The sequence below is a fragment of the Zingiber officinale genome, chromosome 3A (genome assembly GCF_018446385.1).
Source record: "Zingiber officinale cultivar Zhangliang chromosome 3A, Zo_v1.1, whole genome shotgun sequence".
NCBI classification, from domain to species: domain Eukaryota; kingdom Viridiplantae; phylum Streptophyta; class Magnoliopsida; order Zingiberales; family Zingiberaceae; genus Zingiber; species Zingiber officinale.
Window position 1 is genome coordinate 99,214,463 of NC_055990.1, and position 17,994 is coordinate 99,232,456.

The following is a 17,994-nucleotide window of genomic DNA, read 5'->3' on the forward strand; positions in this document are numbered from 1 at the left end:
AGTAATTATTTTGCGAAATTTGTTCATATTCTTGAGCTATTAAAACTGATTCCTATTCAGTTTTCCTAAAGTCATGAATGAATTTCCATAATACAAATGAGAAGAATGAATTTATGACGAGCTGAAATGGCATCACATTCAATATGTGTTTTTGTGATTTTGTTTTTTGATATTATTTGGGAGTTACAATTCTTTTAATGAATGACATCGATTGACTGACATTTAGTATTGTGTTTTTGATCTGTTTTCTTTATTTTGTGATTCAGTATCATGTGTATTTGAATTTTCCCTTTTAATTGAGCTAAAATATGATGAACAGAGATGATATAATAACAATACTTAAATGCAGGTAAAGAAAGTGTTATGAAACAAGGCAAAATTAATTTAAATTAGGACAATAATAACAACGAGCATATGCATAAAGGTTCATCTAGTTTTACTTAAGACTAAGATTCTTGAGATTAGAATGACTTTCTCATCTGAAGAGGAAGTGCATAATTTTTTATAAATCATATGCGTAAAATGTTGATTTCGGTGTTTTCAAATTATGTGAAAAAAATGAAGATGAAAAACAAAAATATTTCTCTATTGGATGTGCCAAAAGTGGTAAGACCCATTCTCAATCAAAAATTATTTATACCCTCAACCTTCTATTAAGACTAATTGCGAAGTTAAGAATAATGTCGTTATTCAGAATAATCAATTCTTTGAGATAACTACTATCTACCTTGAACATAATTATATCTTGAGCCTTGAAAAATCACAAAATTTTAGATGGAATCAAGTATTGGATTCATTTACAAAGAGAAAACTTAATTAAATGGTCATGCTGGCATAATTTTGAGTAAAAGTTTTCAATCATTTGTAGCAGAGGCTAGAGGCTATGAGAATTTTTTATTGATGAGAGAAAGTATAGATTATATTTAAAAAGCTAGAAAGTTGAAGTTAGGGGATGGAGATGTTGAAATCTTAAGTAATTATTTTTATCGTATGTAAAGTCATAACTCAAATTTTTTTTATGTGCTTGATTTAGATGGAGAATCTCGTATAAGAACTATATTTTGGGCATATACAAGATGTAGAGCTTCATATGATTACTTTTTTGATGTCATTACTTTTGATATAACATATTTAACTAATAGTTATCACATGTTATTTGCTCCATTTATTAGAGTGAATCATCATTGTCAATCTATTTTGCTTAGATGTGGGTTATTATCAAAGATTCAGAAACATTGATATGGTTGTTCAAATCTTGGTTGGCATGTATGCTCTATTGGACCATGAGCACATGAGAGAAGGGTGAATAATGTGATTTTTTTTTAAAAAGATTTCTTTTTGTTTTGAAATTGAGTTCATAGCAGCAATGTAACTAAGGAAAAAGAAATGAGACGGAAATAAGCAAGCACTAACATAAGTTCAATTTACTTGGTTGAGAGTCTTTGACGACTCCTACTCTAAGGCCTGCACTTATTGAGTGCTTTTATTAGACAATTACTATAAGCTCGAAAAGATTACAACAATTTAAGTACAATGCAATAAAAAAAATATATTGATAACAAGTAAAGTATAAGCTTGAGTATCGATTGTCGAAGTAACTCTTCGATGTCGTGAAGAGCTTCTTGGAGTAGCTCGTGAGAACAAAAGTCGAAGCAATTGATGATATGAGGTATCTAGTCAAAGTCCTTTTTATAGGCCCTTTTCGAGGGCCCGGACCACCCTCGGGCGCCTCCAATGAGGCCTGGGACTTCATTGACTTGTTCACCTCCGGGCGCCTAGACCACCCCTAGGCGCCTGGATCACTGACGTTGCAGCTACTCGATGAAACTCTATCTTTGAAAGTTTATCTATCTCCAAGTGTCCAGACTGATTTGAGCGCTTGGACCCTGATGTGTATTGGTGTATCAGAGTCTACCACCTCAGTTGGTCGCCTACGTATTTCGGCCCCTTCCCAGTCACTGGACCAACTCTGAGTGCCTGGACCTTCGAGCATCTAGACAGCTTTTTCCAACTTTTTGATTTCCTGCATCACAAGGTTAGCATAACAAGCAATAACATGGAAAGAAGAGTAGTAATATATTTGATAGTCTCTGAACTGTTCAGTCCTGACTTTGAGTTTTGTTGAAATTCTAGGTCGGATCGACGCCTACTATTCCCTCAACCGGGAACACGTCCTCACTGGATCTCTCCTCCAGTTGTTTACCTTTACTTACCTTTTGCGGACTTAATTGACCTTGATCTCTTGACCTACCAAGTATTTCGGCCAGATGGCCCATCTAGACTTCAACTAATCGTCTGGTCCTCCTTGACCCGACTGGACTTCTTGCCAATCGTCTAGTCCTCTCTGATTCAGCTAGACTTCCTGCCAATCATCTGATCCTTCTGACCCAATTGGACTTTAGCCTGGTGTCTGGTCCCTATCAGGTTTTTTAGTCCTGCACACTTGGTAAGTGGATTAGAACACAACTCCTAACTTTAACCTTTTATCATATATCAAAATCTGAGTTTGATCATTAGTGCTAACTGCACCAACATGCTCGACCGTGCTCTAAAGGTTATAATCACAGACCAATGTTGAGCCATGACAATTGCAATTACAGAGGTATTTCCAAATTCTCATCATTATTTATGTCTTTGGCATATCATGAAAAAACTTCTAGCAAAATTAGGTGATAATGCTCAGTATAAAATGATACAGAAAAATTAAATAACATTGTTTATAATTTGCTTACAGTTGATGAATGAGATGAGAATTGGGAGAAAATGATTGAGAAATTTAATTTGAAGAACAATGATTGGTTGAAATTTTCGCATGAAGAACGAAATAGATGGATACTTGTATATGTCAAAGATAACTTTTGGGTAGGTATGCCCACATCTCAAAGAAGTAAAAGTATGAATACTTTTTTTGATGATTGCATCCATTCTTAAACATCTTTGAAGCAATTTGTTGAGCAATATAATAATGCTTTGAAGAAGAATATTATCAAGAAAAAAGTTTGGATTTTGATTCTTTTAATTCTATCATATTAGTAATAACTGGTTATCCTGTTGAAAGATAATTTCAAAGTATCTACACTAACAACTTATTTAAGTTGTTTATGTAGGACCATGAGCACGTGAGAGGGAGGGTGTGAATCACGTGATTTTAAAAATATTTATTTTTAAAATTGAGTGTGCAACTGAAATATACGAAAAGAAAGCGAGGCAAAGAGAAGCAAGTGCTAACACAAGCTAGTTTTACTTGGTTCGAAATCTTCGATAACTCCTACTCTAAGGCCCACACTTGTGCTTTCGTTGGACAATTACTATAAGTTCAAAAAGATTACAAAGAGTTAAGTACAATGCAGGAAAAATAAAAGTATATCGACAATAAAAGGAATAGAAGCTTGATCGCTAGTTGTCGAAGTAGTCTTTTAGTATCGTAGGAGTCTTCTCGGAGTAGCTCATGAGTATGAAAGTCAAAGCGAATGTTGTACTGAGGCTTTTGGTTGAATCGGACCACCCCCGGATGCCTCCAACGAGGCTTGGGATTTCACTGACTTATCCACCTCCTAGCGCTTAGATCACCCCCGGGCGCCTGGATCGCTGATGGGGTGGCACCTCGGTGAAACTCTATCTCTGAAAGTTTATCTATCTCTGGGCATCCGAATCGGTCCAGGCGCCTGGACCCTAATGTGTACCAGCACATTAGAGTCTGCCACCTCAACTAGTCGCCTGTGTGGTTCAGTCCTTTCCTAGGCGCTTGGACCAACTCCGGGTGCCCGAACCTCCAGGCGCTGGGACTATGTCTAGGTGCCCAGAGCCCTTTTTCAGCCAACTTGTAGCTTTGATTTCCTGCAAAACATATTAGTCCAAGCAATAAAAATTACCCTGTAATTAAAGAAAATGATCAATTTATGACTTAGATCTTGTCTTCCCAATACCAAGATCTAGTCATGGTCTCATCTTAGACAACCGAAATGAGTCACTTGACTTGCTTTTTGACCAATTAGATCTTCCTGCCAGTTGTTAGGTTCGCAGACCCAACTGAACTTTGTCCAGCTATCATATCCCATAGACTCAGTTGAACTTCTTGCCAGATATCATGTCACTCCTTGACCTATCTGGACTTTATGCCAGTTATCAGGCCCTTAGACCTAACTGGATTTCAGCTTGTGGCAGGTCCTCTTGACTCGTCAATTTCTGCATACTTGGTAAAAGTATTATAGTCACACAAATCTAAAGTTCAAGTATTTAACTTCCATTTGTTATTCATCAAAACTAAAGTTCAAGTATTAGTGTCAACTGCACTAACAGTTCCAAGATGAAATAAGATGGTTGATATTCTGCAATACCTCATTAGTGAAGAAAGAAGGGACAGATTTAATATTTGAAGTAGTTGAAACTATATTGGGTAAAAATGGAGAACCTCTACATGAATTTTCCTTTAAGGTATATTACACTGAGTTATATTGTCAAGTGCAGTGTCTATGCTGTCTATTTGAGTTTTAGGAAATTTTATATAGGTATGTGATCTCTGTGTTGATAAACAAGAAGGTGATTGAGGTTCCTATGAATTATATGGACTGATGGCGCAAATATATTAAGCGTGGGTATCAAAGTATCACTAACATCTATGTGATTATGTTTGTAATAGAGAAAGACATTGATATAATATTCTCACTCCATTGATACAAGAAGCTCAACTTGGGACAAAAAATGAAGATAGTTGTTTGGTGGTAATCTTGAAAGACACAAAGGAAAATTTATCATTCAAGGGCTGAAAAAGATTGCAATTTGCCACTATTAACTCAAGATGGTGAAAAATTGAAAAAAATATTTAAATCTGGTGCAAAGATGATACACTCTCCATTAAAAGTATAATCTTGAGGTCGTTCACCTACAAAGAGGAAACAATTTAAGATAAAACAAATTATGAAGAAATCAGATGCAAAGACCCGAAAGAAGGTTTGATGAATCTTATTAGGTACCTGTGATATAGCAATTAGCTTGTTATACTACATTTGTCGATAAAGATTTCTTTTTACTATTTATAGGTTTCTTTGTTATAGGTAAGCACAGTTGAGTCGTTCTGTGCCAATTAGATACTCAACAACATAATTTCATCTTCAACACAAATCAGGTGAGTGGTTCTATGCTAGCAAATTATGGAATTCTAAGTATCTTATTATAGTGATCAATGTAAGGTTCGCCAGAATTATGACATTTTGATTATGTGGTTGTTGTGGGCTGTACAAATGTATCTCCAGTGTTCTATTTTTCTTGAAGTTGCTCAATTGAATAATATTTTTGCAGGGGATGCCAAGCAAAAGATTGAAACTAGAGTTTCCTAGAATCCTACAACGAATGCCTTCTTATGCCAGATATCAAAAGAATGCTTCTCCTATACCTTAGGGAGTTTCCAAAAGACCATATTTGTGTTGTAAACATATGTATAATAGACCATCTTTGTAGTGTTACATCACTCGGTTAAGTGATGTAATAGCTTGTTACTAGTTTTATTTGTAGTTGCCTTCTCTTTTCCTCGTTCAAACTTCAAAGTACAGTAGTTTAGTTTAGTAAATATTTTTCTTTTCAAGCATGGTGACTCTTCATAATTTGTGGAAGCTCTTTGTATCATCTGGATGTTTCATTACAAGAATAGTGAATTATGAGTATCTGTTATGAAGGTTGAATAAATTATTAAACTACTCAATTAATTACAACTGTATAGTTGCTATAATTGTATAACACACTTTCAAAAATAATAATTTTTAATTTAGATATCAGAGTGAAATGATATTTTTTTAATTATAGATATCTAAACGAGTTTCGATTCAAAAAAAATTGTCTAATTCTGATATCCAAGTCAAAAGTTATGATGTACGAAACCATAGCTGCTACAACATGAAAAATAATTATAGTTGTAACAACTATGAAACAGTAGCTACTGCAACATGAAGGTTGAGTACATGATTAAATTACTAAACGAATTACAACTGTATAGCTGCTACAATTGTGTAGCTACATAATTATGTAGCAAACTTTCAAAAATGATCAAAATGAAATGATCATTTTTTTAGTTATAGATCTCTGATTGACTCAGATATCAAAATGAAATGATCATTTTTTTAGTTATAGATCTCTGAATTAATTTTGATTAAAAAAAAAGATTGTCTAATTCTGATTCTGAGTTAAAAGTTATGGTGTTTGAAAATTTGCTACACAATTGTAGCAACTACACATGTTGTAGCAGCTACATATGTTGTAGTATTTATGATTTCGTAGTTGCTATAACTGTGTAGCAGTTACAAAACTGTAGCTTCTATAACATGAAAATAATTATAGTTGTGGTAGTTACGAAACTTTATGACATGAAAAATAATTATAGTTCTAGCATCTATAAAATTGTAAATGCTACAACATGAAAAATAATTATAGTTTTAATAGTTACGAAATCGCAGTTGCTATAACTGTGTAGAAGGTAATTTCATACCAAAAGATAGTATACCATACCAAAATTTGGTATACTAAAATTTTCGGTATGAAACTCACACCATACTCAAAATTTTAGGTAATCTTATAGGAATATTATGATTTGTTTTAAGGGTAACTATGGTATTTATTGCATTTGTATTTCCAAACCTCTAGTAAATACCTAAGTCCAATTTATAAACCAAACAACAATATTGGAATGGCTAAACTCATTCCCATTCCAGTCATCTAGCAACAGCTCTATCTTCAACATGGTAGGGCTAGAATTTCAACCTAAACCTAACTTAAGATTCCATGGATTTAACAACAACAAAAAAAAAAAAAAAATCCGGTGCTTCAATGCTCTTGTATATGCAGCTCCATGTTGTTCGCGTTCCATTTCACTGAGAAGGTTCATTGAGTATATCATTTCTCTACATATAAATATATAAACTATATTGTAGTGTCCTAAAGAAAATTGATTGTAAGGGAATAATTGTTACTAATTGAACAACAATATTAGTGAAATTATTATTTTATTATTAGTTGTTTAATTTTATACAAGTGGTAAATTATAATAAAAGTGTCGTGCTCAAGTTTTAAAATCTTGATTGAGGTTTCGGTCTTAAATCGAAATGATATGATTTCGATATCGTATTATGTCATCTTGATATAGTTTCGATTTTTTTTTAATTTTAAATATAAATATATATATTAATATTTAATTATTAAATATGTTTCGTATTTTGAGATGTTGAATTTATATTTCAATATTTTTCTCATAAGATAATGTCTATTAAATTATTATAAAAATTATTTTTAAAAATAAGTAATTCTCAAAATTAAAAATTAAAAATTATAATTATAAAATTATTTGAAAGCTAAAAATAATTTTAAAATAATTTTAAAATCTTAAATTAATTTTTTAATGTATTTGTAAATTTTTAAGTTTAAAAATTTATTTGAAATGTTTAAAATTATATATTTTTTAGTTTTTTTATTATTTTAAATTTATATTTAATTTTAGAGTTATTTTTAAAATATAAAATATTTTATAAAATATTTATTACATTTTAAATTATTTAAAAATTTTGAAATAATTTTTAGTATTTTATAACTATTATTAATAATAGTTTATGTATTAAAAATGCATATTTAAAAATAAAAAAATAACTAAACTAAACAAACAAAAAAAATCTCAACTGCGATTACCTACAAAGGTCATCCCAGCTAGGGGTGTAATCGAGCCGAGCCGAACCGAACTCTTAAATGTTAGAATTTATCTCGTTTATAATCCAGCCGAGCTCGAGTTTTATTTAACGAATATATTCATGGCTCATAGACTCATTCGAGCTTTTATCGAGTCTAAACGAGCTTAATAAATATAAATTATAAATTTAAATATTCATTAAAAAATAAATTATATATTCAGAGAAGATTATAATATTCTTATTAAAATTTATAATTTTATTCTAATAAATAAATTTAATATATATGTTTATAAAACAGAATATATATGTTTATATGTTTTATAAGTAGAGTGCAAAATGTCCTCTCAGAATGGTTTAGTGGTTAGCACATGAGGTGTTGTCACCATGAGGTCTGGGTTCAAATTTCGGTATAGCCGAATTAAATACCTCCCTTATGTGCTAGTCATTATTATTCATATTTTACCACCATAAGTAGAGTGCAAAATATATAAATTCAATATCAAAACTATTATTTTTTTTATTTAAAAGCTGATTCATGAGCTTAACGAACATGTTCACGAGCTAACGAACTGAATATTTTGAAGCTTGAGCTTGATTTGTTTATCTTAACGAGCCTCATTACGAGCTCAAATGAGCTTTTATTGAATTAAGTTTCAAATAGCTCATGAGCGGCTTCGTTCATTTACACCCTAATCATATCACCGCGGCTTTTGTAGAGGGTTTTAGAAATATATAATATTTTATTTGAATTTTTTAGATTTTAAAATAAATTGTATATATTTGATGGGATAATTCCATTAGGATTTTAGGAAAAATATGTTTGGCTATTTATTTAAGTTAGGGATTGATGGCATCTAAAAATAATAATAACATAGCTAGGAGATAAATAAATAAATAAAAAATTATTATATATTATGAGAATTAAAATAAATAAAATATATAATTAATTAGATAATTTTAGTTGAGTTTAATTAAGTGTTTTTAATTATTCCAATCGTTACTAGGAATTAATTGAAATAATTAAACTAAATATTTTTAATTAAAAAAAACTCTTAGATTTAATTAAACCCCCAATAATGACCTCTCTGGCGCTCTTGCTAGGTAGTGCAACTCCTCCGGAAATGCGGGAAGGGTTTCCTCCGGCGAGGCGGTGAGGGTTTCCCCTGGCGAGGTCGCGGGGTCACGTGACCTCTCCAATGCGACCGCGAGGATCGCTAATACTTCTGTGGTGGCTGCGAGGGTCGCTCGATGCTTCCGCAACGGTTGTGAGGGACGCACAACATCTTTACAACTGTCGTTGGGCCAAGTGTCAGGTCATGTCGGTGCCAATCAATGGGTAGAAGGAAATATTTCTCCCATGTCGACCGGCACGAGTTTTCAATCCTGGGAAGTACTACTGCTTTAGGGATGGATTAATTATAATTATTTAGACGATTCTAAAACAGGAAAGGTAGTTTAATTGAATCCTTCTTATCATAGCAATTTTGAGATAAGAAATGAAATTTGAACAACTAGTATTGGTCATGCTTTCTGCTATATAATAGATAAATATATATAGGTGATCTCACACCTATAGTTCATGCAAATCAAATTGATGTTCGATTCATATGTTAGGCAATAGCATTCTTCTGAGAGGTAGATGATGCCTACTCGTTCTAATACATAATTAGACGAGGAGAAATCATGCACATTTATCTTTGCTCTAACTCTAATAATCAGCTATTTAGATAGCTATTGATTGCTATGCAATTGTGACTTAATTTATTGAATGCTTAAATTCTGTAACAAGTGTTAAATATTAATTAAAGAAAATTAAAGCAAAGAAAAAGAGGAAATATTGGATCATCAGTGGGCGGATTGTATATATGGTGCCGAGCGGGGACGGCTCATCCATCGTCGACGGCCTCCTACCGTTTGACTCTATCTAAAATTATAATTTAGGCGGGAAGGTGAACCCATGGAAGATCACAGTCAACTTTGGCCAGATTCCAACCACGATCCAATGTGTAAATTACAAAAGGGACTAGGGATTATGAACCAAAGGATCTGTATTCGGTAGCTGAAGACAGCCGAGAAAGGAACTAGTGTGGGTGAAAAGAGACGATCCACCGAGAAAGCTCGAATAAACCTCAGTGAATTTATTTCTAAAATCATCGTGTCTAGATTCATTCTAGCAAGAGCATATGTAGTGGGAGATATTTGAAGAGAGTATTTCTTCAAATATCCTCTTATCTCAAATATTTTTCACTGTAAGATGAGCATTGGGGACATTTAGAAATCATCTAACATAATTTTATGTTTAATGATTGCTATCTAGGTGGCTTTGTTTAAAAAAATAAAAACAAGTAAAGCTGTTGCAACAACAGACGGTAGGCCCTGCCACTCGCCTACTATAACTATAGTAGCCGTTTTATTTTTTATTTTATTGTTTTTTTAAACGCTGTAATTTCTAGTTCGATTTTTAGAACATTGATCCAACGTTTGATTTTTAGAATATTCGGCAATGACCATTTCAAAAAAAATATTGCTTATTTAAAATTTAGAGAAAAATTGATTGAAATTATGGACATTATTTTAAGAATTTGTTGGATTCTCATAATATTGATAAAAATTTAAGTGGAGAAAATTCTCAAGGGTTCATCCCAATTTATAACCTCTTCCATTTTCATTTCTCACACAATACCCACAAAATTTCTAATATTTTCCATACCCATCACCATATTATCATAATTTTCAAAGTTATCTAAATTTTGCGAGTAACGACCCTCGAGCTTCGTTTTATACATGTCACCCGAAATATTAGCAGTAACCAATATTTCATGCAAACTCCATCTCATGAAATTAATCCACTTCAATCACTGGGAATTCAATCAAATGAATCGAGAAGAGCTAATGTTAATATAAGTGACAGTGATAAAGGTATAGAAACATCTCATGCAATCCTCGATTCACAATTTCATTCATTTCCATCTCAAATAGGGCTTAACAATATTATTTTTGATCAAACAACTAAGATGGGCAACGACTCAGATGGAGATCATACAATCATGAGCGAAGATTCAGTAGTTGGTAATACTCAGAAGAGTGAGTCTTTTTAGAAACGGGTCATGACATACTACAATACAAATCGAGATAAGAGAGCTAAAAAGAGAACTACAGATAAAACAAAATCACATTATGTTTTAGTGAAAAAGATCATAAATAGATATAATGGAATTTACAATAAATGAAACAATGATCGACCAAGCGGATGGAGTGACGAAAATTTGATGGTGCAGGCTAATGAAGAATACAAAAATACTTTTAAATCTACTTTCCAATATGGATATGTGTGGATGATTGTGAAAGATAGTCCAATGTACGCTCCTCAATCTTCAGAGCGATGGGCTATAAAGAAAGAAAGGACATTAGAATCATCGGCTATGCATACTGATTCTTCAAATCCTAACACAACTATTAATGTGGATGATAGAGAAGCCCGATCTCGTCCAATGGGACAAAAAGAAGCAAAGAGAAAAGGTAAAGAAAGAGTAAGCCTAATTGACGAATTGAATAGGGTTATGCAACAATCAATAGCATATTTGGAGGAGTATAATAACAGTAAGAAAGTGGACGAACTCATCCAAGCATATCAACTCCTCGTAATGGATACACGAGATATGACAGATGAATAACTTTAGAACTATCTAGTAATATATGGGCACCTGAAAAAAATGATAATCCCAGTTAGCCTTATTGACTATCCCAGGGGTGACCGGCCCAGCCCCACAGATTTTTTTCACCGACCACCAGGGTAAATCTGGAAGAGTGCAAGGCGAGCAACCCAGAAGCTCAACATCCTTTGGTTACGCCCCTATTTAGAGGAAAAATTTCTGTAAATACGTCATAACTGGAGATCGAACCGTGGGTGCCTGAGTGATAACCTAGATATCCTACTGCGGCACCATAGCCCCGATGACGTGAGCACCTGAAGAAAAAGATCGAACATATAGTGAATTTTTATTTATTTTATTAACTAATTATAGTTTTTAATTTCTATAGTTTATCCTTCTATGCTTTATTAATGTGGTTTGTATTTCAGTATTACAATTTCAAATTTGTGAAATATTTAATATTGGTGTATATGCATTATTTTTTTTAAAAAAAATTATATGTCTCCTTATATTTAATTTAAATATTATTATTAAATTAATCATATTCATATAAATAAATATTAAGTAAAAAAGATTTATAGGAATATTGATGAAATATATTAAATTAAAAATTGATAAGTATAATTAATTTTATTTAAATATAAAATTAGATGTAAATTAATAAAATAATAGTGGGACTCATAAATATTTAGTTGATGAGATATTTGAGAGTGAGCTATTTGGTAGGTGAGATTCAAATATTTGGTTGTGAGAATATTTGATTGTGTGACTTGGGATATTTGAGGAGTGAGATTTTTGATTGATGATGTGGGCGCGGAGATTACAAATATTTGGTGTTGTTGTGGATGCCTTAAGTGTTGGTGTAATTTTCCTAAGTCAAGGTTGATCAGTTTGACTAAACTTGAGATGACTTAAGCTTGAGTCATAATATGTGAGTTTTGATGTTTGACAATATATAGAGATTATAGGTGCAATTATCCATTTGGGGAAATTATTGGTGCAATTCTCCTCTGATTAAGGTTTGACTAGTTTAATGTGAAGAAAAGTCAAGTAGGTCAAGGTTGACCAGATACTTGACTGAGAAGTCCTAATTGAAGGTTAGACAAGGACAAGTCCAACGAAAAGGCTGGTAGAAGATGAAAATCCAAGTGGGTTAGTGTTGACCGGACACTTGGTGCAAAAATCCTAGTGGGTGAAACCAAACAACTGGAAAGTCTTGGTGAGTGAAGCTAGGCAGTTGGGAAATCTTGATGAGTGAAGCCAGGTGAAAAGTCCTAGTGAGTGAAACTAGACAGTTGGAGAATCCTGGTGAGTGAAACCAGGCATGAGGAAAATCCAAATGGGTTAAGGAGGACCGCACTTAGTGATCAGAAGTCCAACGGGAAGTTGGTAAAGAGAAAGTCCAAGTAGGTAAATGAGGACCTCACTTGGTGATCGGAAGTCCAACAAGAAGTTGGTAAAGAGAAAGTTCAGGTGGGTCAAAGGTTGACCGAGTACTTGGTGGTCACAAGTCTAATAGAGAGTTGGCATGGAACGAGGAAGTTCAGATATAGTAAATTTCCGAATGTCATAACTTTTGACTTGGATACCGAAATGAGGTGATCTCGGATGCGAAACGAAGCTCGTTTAGAGATCTACACATTTTCATAATTGTCCATCGATTGGAGGGGTCAATCAATCAGGTAATCGATTGGTTGACAAAGCACAGTGTAAAATGTCTTGATCGATTGGGTAATCGATCAAGATCTTCCCCAATCGATTGAGAGAATTTGTGAGCAAACAGTGAGCTTTTGAATTAATTAGATGATCAATTGAAGCTGCCAATCGATCATGTGATCGATTGAGAGCATTTTTTACGACGAACAGTGAGTTTCCCAAATCGATTGGGAGAAGTTTTCTGTGAAGCACAGTAAGAGCACAGAGGCATTCTTGATCGATTGTGTAATCGATCAAGAGACACTCAATCGATCAGTCGATCGAGATATGACCGTTGCACAAGTTGAGAGCTTTGGACGTCTATGATCACTGGGATCTAACGTGGCAATCGATTGGGGGTAGATCCAATCGATTGGGAGCCCTAAAACACAGATATAAAGGCGACGACGAGTTCAAACAAGAACAACTCTTCACTCCAACTTCTCCACCAGTTCTTGGAAGTTTAGGGATGAGGTGTTGCTGCACTTCCAAGCTTACAAGAGGCATTCACAAGCAACAAGAGATCAAACAAGAAGGTTTTTCATTTGTTTTTGTGTATTTAATTTTTGTTTTGAGTTGTATTTCTTGTTCTTGAGTTGTAGGGTTTCCACCTCTGAATTGTTCCGAGAAGGAGTATATTTCATACTAGAGAGTATGCTCGGTGTGGATCATTGGATTAGTCACCTTATCTTGAGGTGAATACCAAGTAAATCCTACTTGTTAGCATTGGGAGCTTTCTTTGATTTTATCCGCTACAAAATCAACATCAATGAAGCAAACGAGCGAGCAAGATGAGCTACCCCCCCCCCCCTAGCTCTCGAGGTGACCCAACACTAAGATCCTGATCGGAAGTTGCTTCCACCTCCTTATTAAAATTGATTGAATCTTAGTCACTAACTTCATCGAGGACTTCTTCAATTTTATCATTGTCATAAACTAGATTATTAGTCATCTCGGTCTCGTCTCCAATTTAAGATCGATATTTCTCTTCAATTTCTTCTGAGTCAAATTCCTCTTCTAAATCATCTTTAAATTCGTCCAGATTATCTACGTCGAAGCTATTGTCATCCATAGCAAACCCTAATCGTTCCTGGAATGAAGTTTAAGTGTAACCAAAGAGAAGAAAGTGACATTTCAGCTTCTTCTTCATTTTCCCCCACTCCTTGATCTTGACCTTTCCTTGTCAATCTCGTGAGCGTCGCAAATGATACCACTATGTCGATGCTAGATCTCTTAGCTTGAAGTCAACTAATTTTACTTTCACCTAATCTGACACTTGCTTATTGTTGAAAATTCACTCCCCTTCATTGATTCAATCAAAGAAGCCCTCCAATTGTAACGTACTGAAAAAATTTAGATAGATCAACCCCAAAAATGAGATCTCTATAAGGCTCCTCTCGATCTCGGCATTCTTGATTTGTGGTTTGATAGTGATATAGATTCTTAAAGGGTGACTTGGGTTCAGAATTTGAGATCCCACGATTTTTAAAATCTTGCATCGTTAGATATTAGGTTAAATCTATAACTTATCTATGTAAATCCTTGATCATCATTATATCCTAGATATTATTATTATGATGCTCAACTTCCTCAATCAGAACTTACTTGTTGTTGCGATCATGATACCCTTTTATTCGATCCGCTTCACTTTAATATCAATTGACGCGGGATAGTATATATAACTCTACAAACTGTAGTCGATTAATTAAATTACAATTTAGACAGCCCAAATTTGAATAAAATATTATTATATTCTAGTAGACCATCTCATCAAGTTGTCTTTTTATTCATTACATATATTGATTTTAACTGATATATAAAATTATAACATCGCATGCTAACAGTCGGGACACTCCTGTTGGCTTTCTTATTCCAACATATATAACATCAACACGAAAGCAGGTTTCTAGTAGTTGTTGTCGGTCCAGAACTGCGCCTGGAGCCAGTCAATAAGGTTTTTGTCCACTTGGAAAGCCTTGGCGAGCACATCATCAGAAATGGGTGGCCTCGACCCGAACACAGCGTTGGCGATAGTGATGACGCCTGGGTTTTGGCTACTGAGGCCGGCGAACGCGATCGCATCAGTTTTCCCTGTGTTAAACTGGAAGTGGATGAGGCCCTCCGGGAAAACAAACACATCACCTTTTTTCAAATTCTTGGTGAAGAGGCGGTTGCCGCCGCCGTTGAGGTTGGAGGTCACAAAGCCAACGTAGAGCTCTCCTTCTAGCACGGCGAGGACCTCCGTGGCGCGTGGGTGGGTGTGAGGAGGGTTGAGACCATTAGGCCCATAGTCAATGCGAACCAAGGAGATGCCGAGCGTGTTCAACCCTGGGATTTGGTTCACGTTTACGGGGGTGACATTAGAGCGAAGGTAGTTGTTGGTATCGCCGGGCCTATCAAGGCCGCTACGGAAGAAGTCTTCCGCTCTCACGTCGTCCGCGTTCTTGCATGGAAATCCATTTACGAATACTGCAAATTAAAATATCGATATATATAATGCTGGAGAGGAAAGATTTTGTTAAACGATATTATCAAGGGTAAAGTTAAATGCATGCAAACCCTTTGATTGAAGATCGGCGACGCAGAAGTCCTGCAGGGGACTAGGATCGGAAGCCAATATTGCACTGGAGGAAGCCAAGGCAAACAGAGCAATGAGGAGGAGTTTAACAGCCATGCCTAGCTTGAATTCTCAACACTGGAGGTTAATGGTGAATGCATTGAGAGCTTAATTAGAGGTGATGGGTTTATATAGAACTGATGCGGGTTAACTAGCTAGGTTTGAAACGTTCTTACTTGAGAGATCAAGTTGAAAAGTCTATTACGGTGGGTTAATTTCCTTCTGCTGCAATCAATGCTTATAGCCGCCTTCACCTGCTCCTTAATTAATAATTATATATCATCTACTCTGATGAACTTTATTTGTTAAAACACGTCCATCACCACGGTAAACGTTTCTTGGCATGTGCAGCGATCTAATAGTATCCAAAAACACGACCCAGTTCCAAGTTAAACATCAAAATCCAGCTAACATCAACCATGACGAGATGCTACCAAATACCAAGAAAATAACCCTAAAGATGAGTACATTTCCATGCACGAGAAAGGACAATAATTGATTAATTACTTACTTACCTGCAACTTTCCTATTGTGAATAATTATATAATGTGATTCTTTAATATCTAATTTCACTTTACTTCTCATAGCTAGATAACATACGTTTTTCACATATTAACATTTTTTGTATTTTGAAAACAAGTTCTACAAGCTAAGTTAAATATTTTTTAAAAAAATTAATGACAATTTTAGATAGCATGCATAAAAAAAAATATGATCACTGATCCAAGTTATAACAATCGGACCCCGTAATTGACGTGACATTCAAAATTAAGATGATATGATAATCAAAGTCAACGGAGGAGAACATCTCCCCATCTGGCTCTAATTGGTTGTCTGGTGCTAGGGCTCGTTGAATGGGTATGACCGGATTCTAAACCATATGGAAAAAAGGTTGACCGACCCTTAAGCCGATCGAATATAAGAGTTTCAGTGCTTCACCTTGAACTAAAGAATCAGCATGCCTGGACACTCAATAGCCGATCGAGTTGAAGGTGGTCGCCCTTACAGGCCCACCGGAATAATCGACCTATCTAACATTTGACCAACCATAGATTTGGTCAAAGGGAGGGTCAAACTCATTACTCTATAGGAGCCTCCTACATACACTCGATCGATATCACCTGTAAAGCCCGAAAAATTCCCGAATTTATTTTGGAAATATCCTATGATTTTTCTAGATTTTTAGGATATTTTTACATAATTGTTGGAGTACCGGAAGTAGCAAAAACAAATAAGTCGCAAATTGGTTTACGCGGGAATCGAACCCGGGACCCATCGGAGCCTACGACTTATTATGTGTTCCGGAAACCAAGTGAACCCAGCAGGGTCGTGCTGAAAGGATAGGAAATCAAATATATTTATAGTTGATTTGGGAGAAATAACTATTTGATATAAATAGAAAACTTAAGTGGGATTGGTTTATTTTTCCCCTCAACGAAGCCTTTCTCTCCCTCTCCCGTTTCTTTCTCTCGGCGCAGCAAACAAAGCAAAGGAGACCTAGGGTTCCTTCCCTAGGATCGTGTGTTCACTTTCCGACGACAACACCAGCACGAAGTCGGTTCTTCTCTGCGAGGACGTAAGCGGTTCGTCGAACGGAGCAGTTTTTCTGGAAAATCTAGCGGATAGAATCGTAAGAAAACCTTGCGATTGAAGTAAGAAACCCCTCACCTGCAGTATAATTGCTCTCGCTTGTTAGTTTTGGCGTTAGTTCAGTAGTTGTACAGTTTTCAGTTATAGGGTGTGCTTTTAGTGCATACCAAGCATTCGGTAGAATGCCCAGTTCAGAAGGATGCACCAGTAGGCGTCCTAACAGCATGAAAAATGTATTAGAAACATTTTTATTCAGCTTATTATCAGTTATTATAGCTATATGGATCAGATATCCATTGGGTGGGCTCCCACAGTAGCCTCTAGGTTCAGATAACCTAGCTCTAGGTTCAGATAACCTAGAACAGCAAAGTAAAATAAAACAGTATTCAGTATTTTACTTTTATTCAGTTGGCACTGTACTTGGATCAGATATCCATGGGCTGGACTCCCACAGTCGTCCCTAGGTTCAGATAACCTAGTAACCCTGCTGGATTCGGAACTTGCAATCCCGGGTCTCGTAGGGATGCGCGCACAGTAGGTACAGTTGCCAGGGCCCAACAACATGTTTAGTATTTTCATCTATTATATATATAGTTTTCCAAATAAGTAATCAGTGATGGAAACACTAACTTAGTTTCAGTTTCAGTTAATTATCTCAGTTAAGTTTCATGATTTGAGTTCATGACCAGTTAGATGTATATGCATGATCAGTTCAGTATTTATGCTTAGTTCAGATACAGTATGCTATGCTCAGTTTGTTTGTATGCTATGA

General features: G+C 34.9%; 1 protein-coding gene across 1 annotated transcript; it reads right to left on the bottom strand.

Annotated features, from left to right (window-relative positions):
• Positions 1-14,731: 14,731 nt before the first annotated feature.
• On the bottom strand, positions 14,732-15,753 carry LOC122052157 (putative germin-like protein 2-2). Its single transcript, XM_042613553.1, has 2 exons — positions 15,575-15,753; positions 14,732-15,484 (listed from the first exon to the last, which is right to left on the bottom strand). The coding sequence occupies exons 1-2, from the start codon at positions 15,687-15,689 to the stop codon at positions 14,922-14,924; spliced, it is 678 nt and encodes a 225-aa protein (XP_042469487.1). The 5' UTR covers positions 15,690-15,753; the 3' UTR covers positions 14,732-14,921.
• Between the last annotated feature and the right edge of the window lie 2,241 nt (positions 15,754-17,994).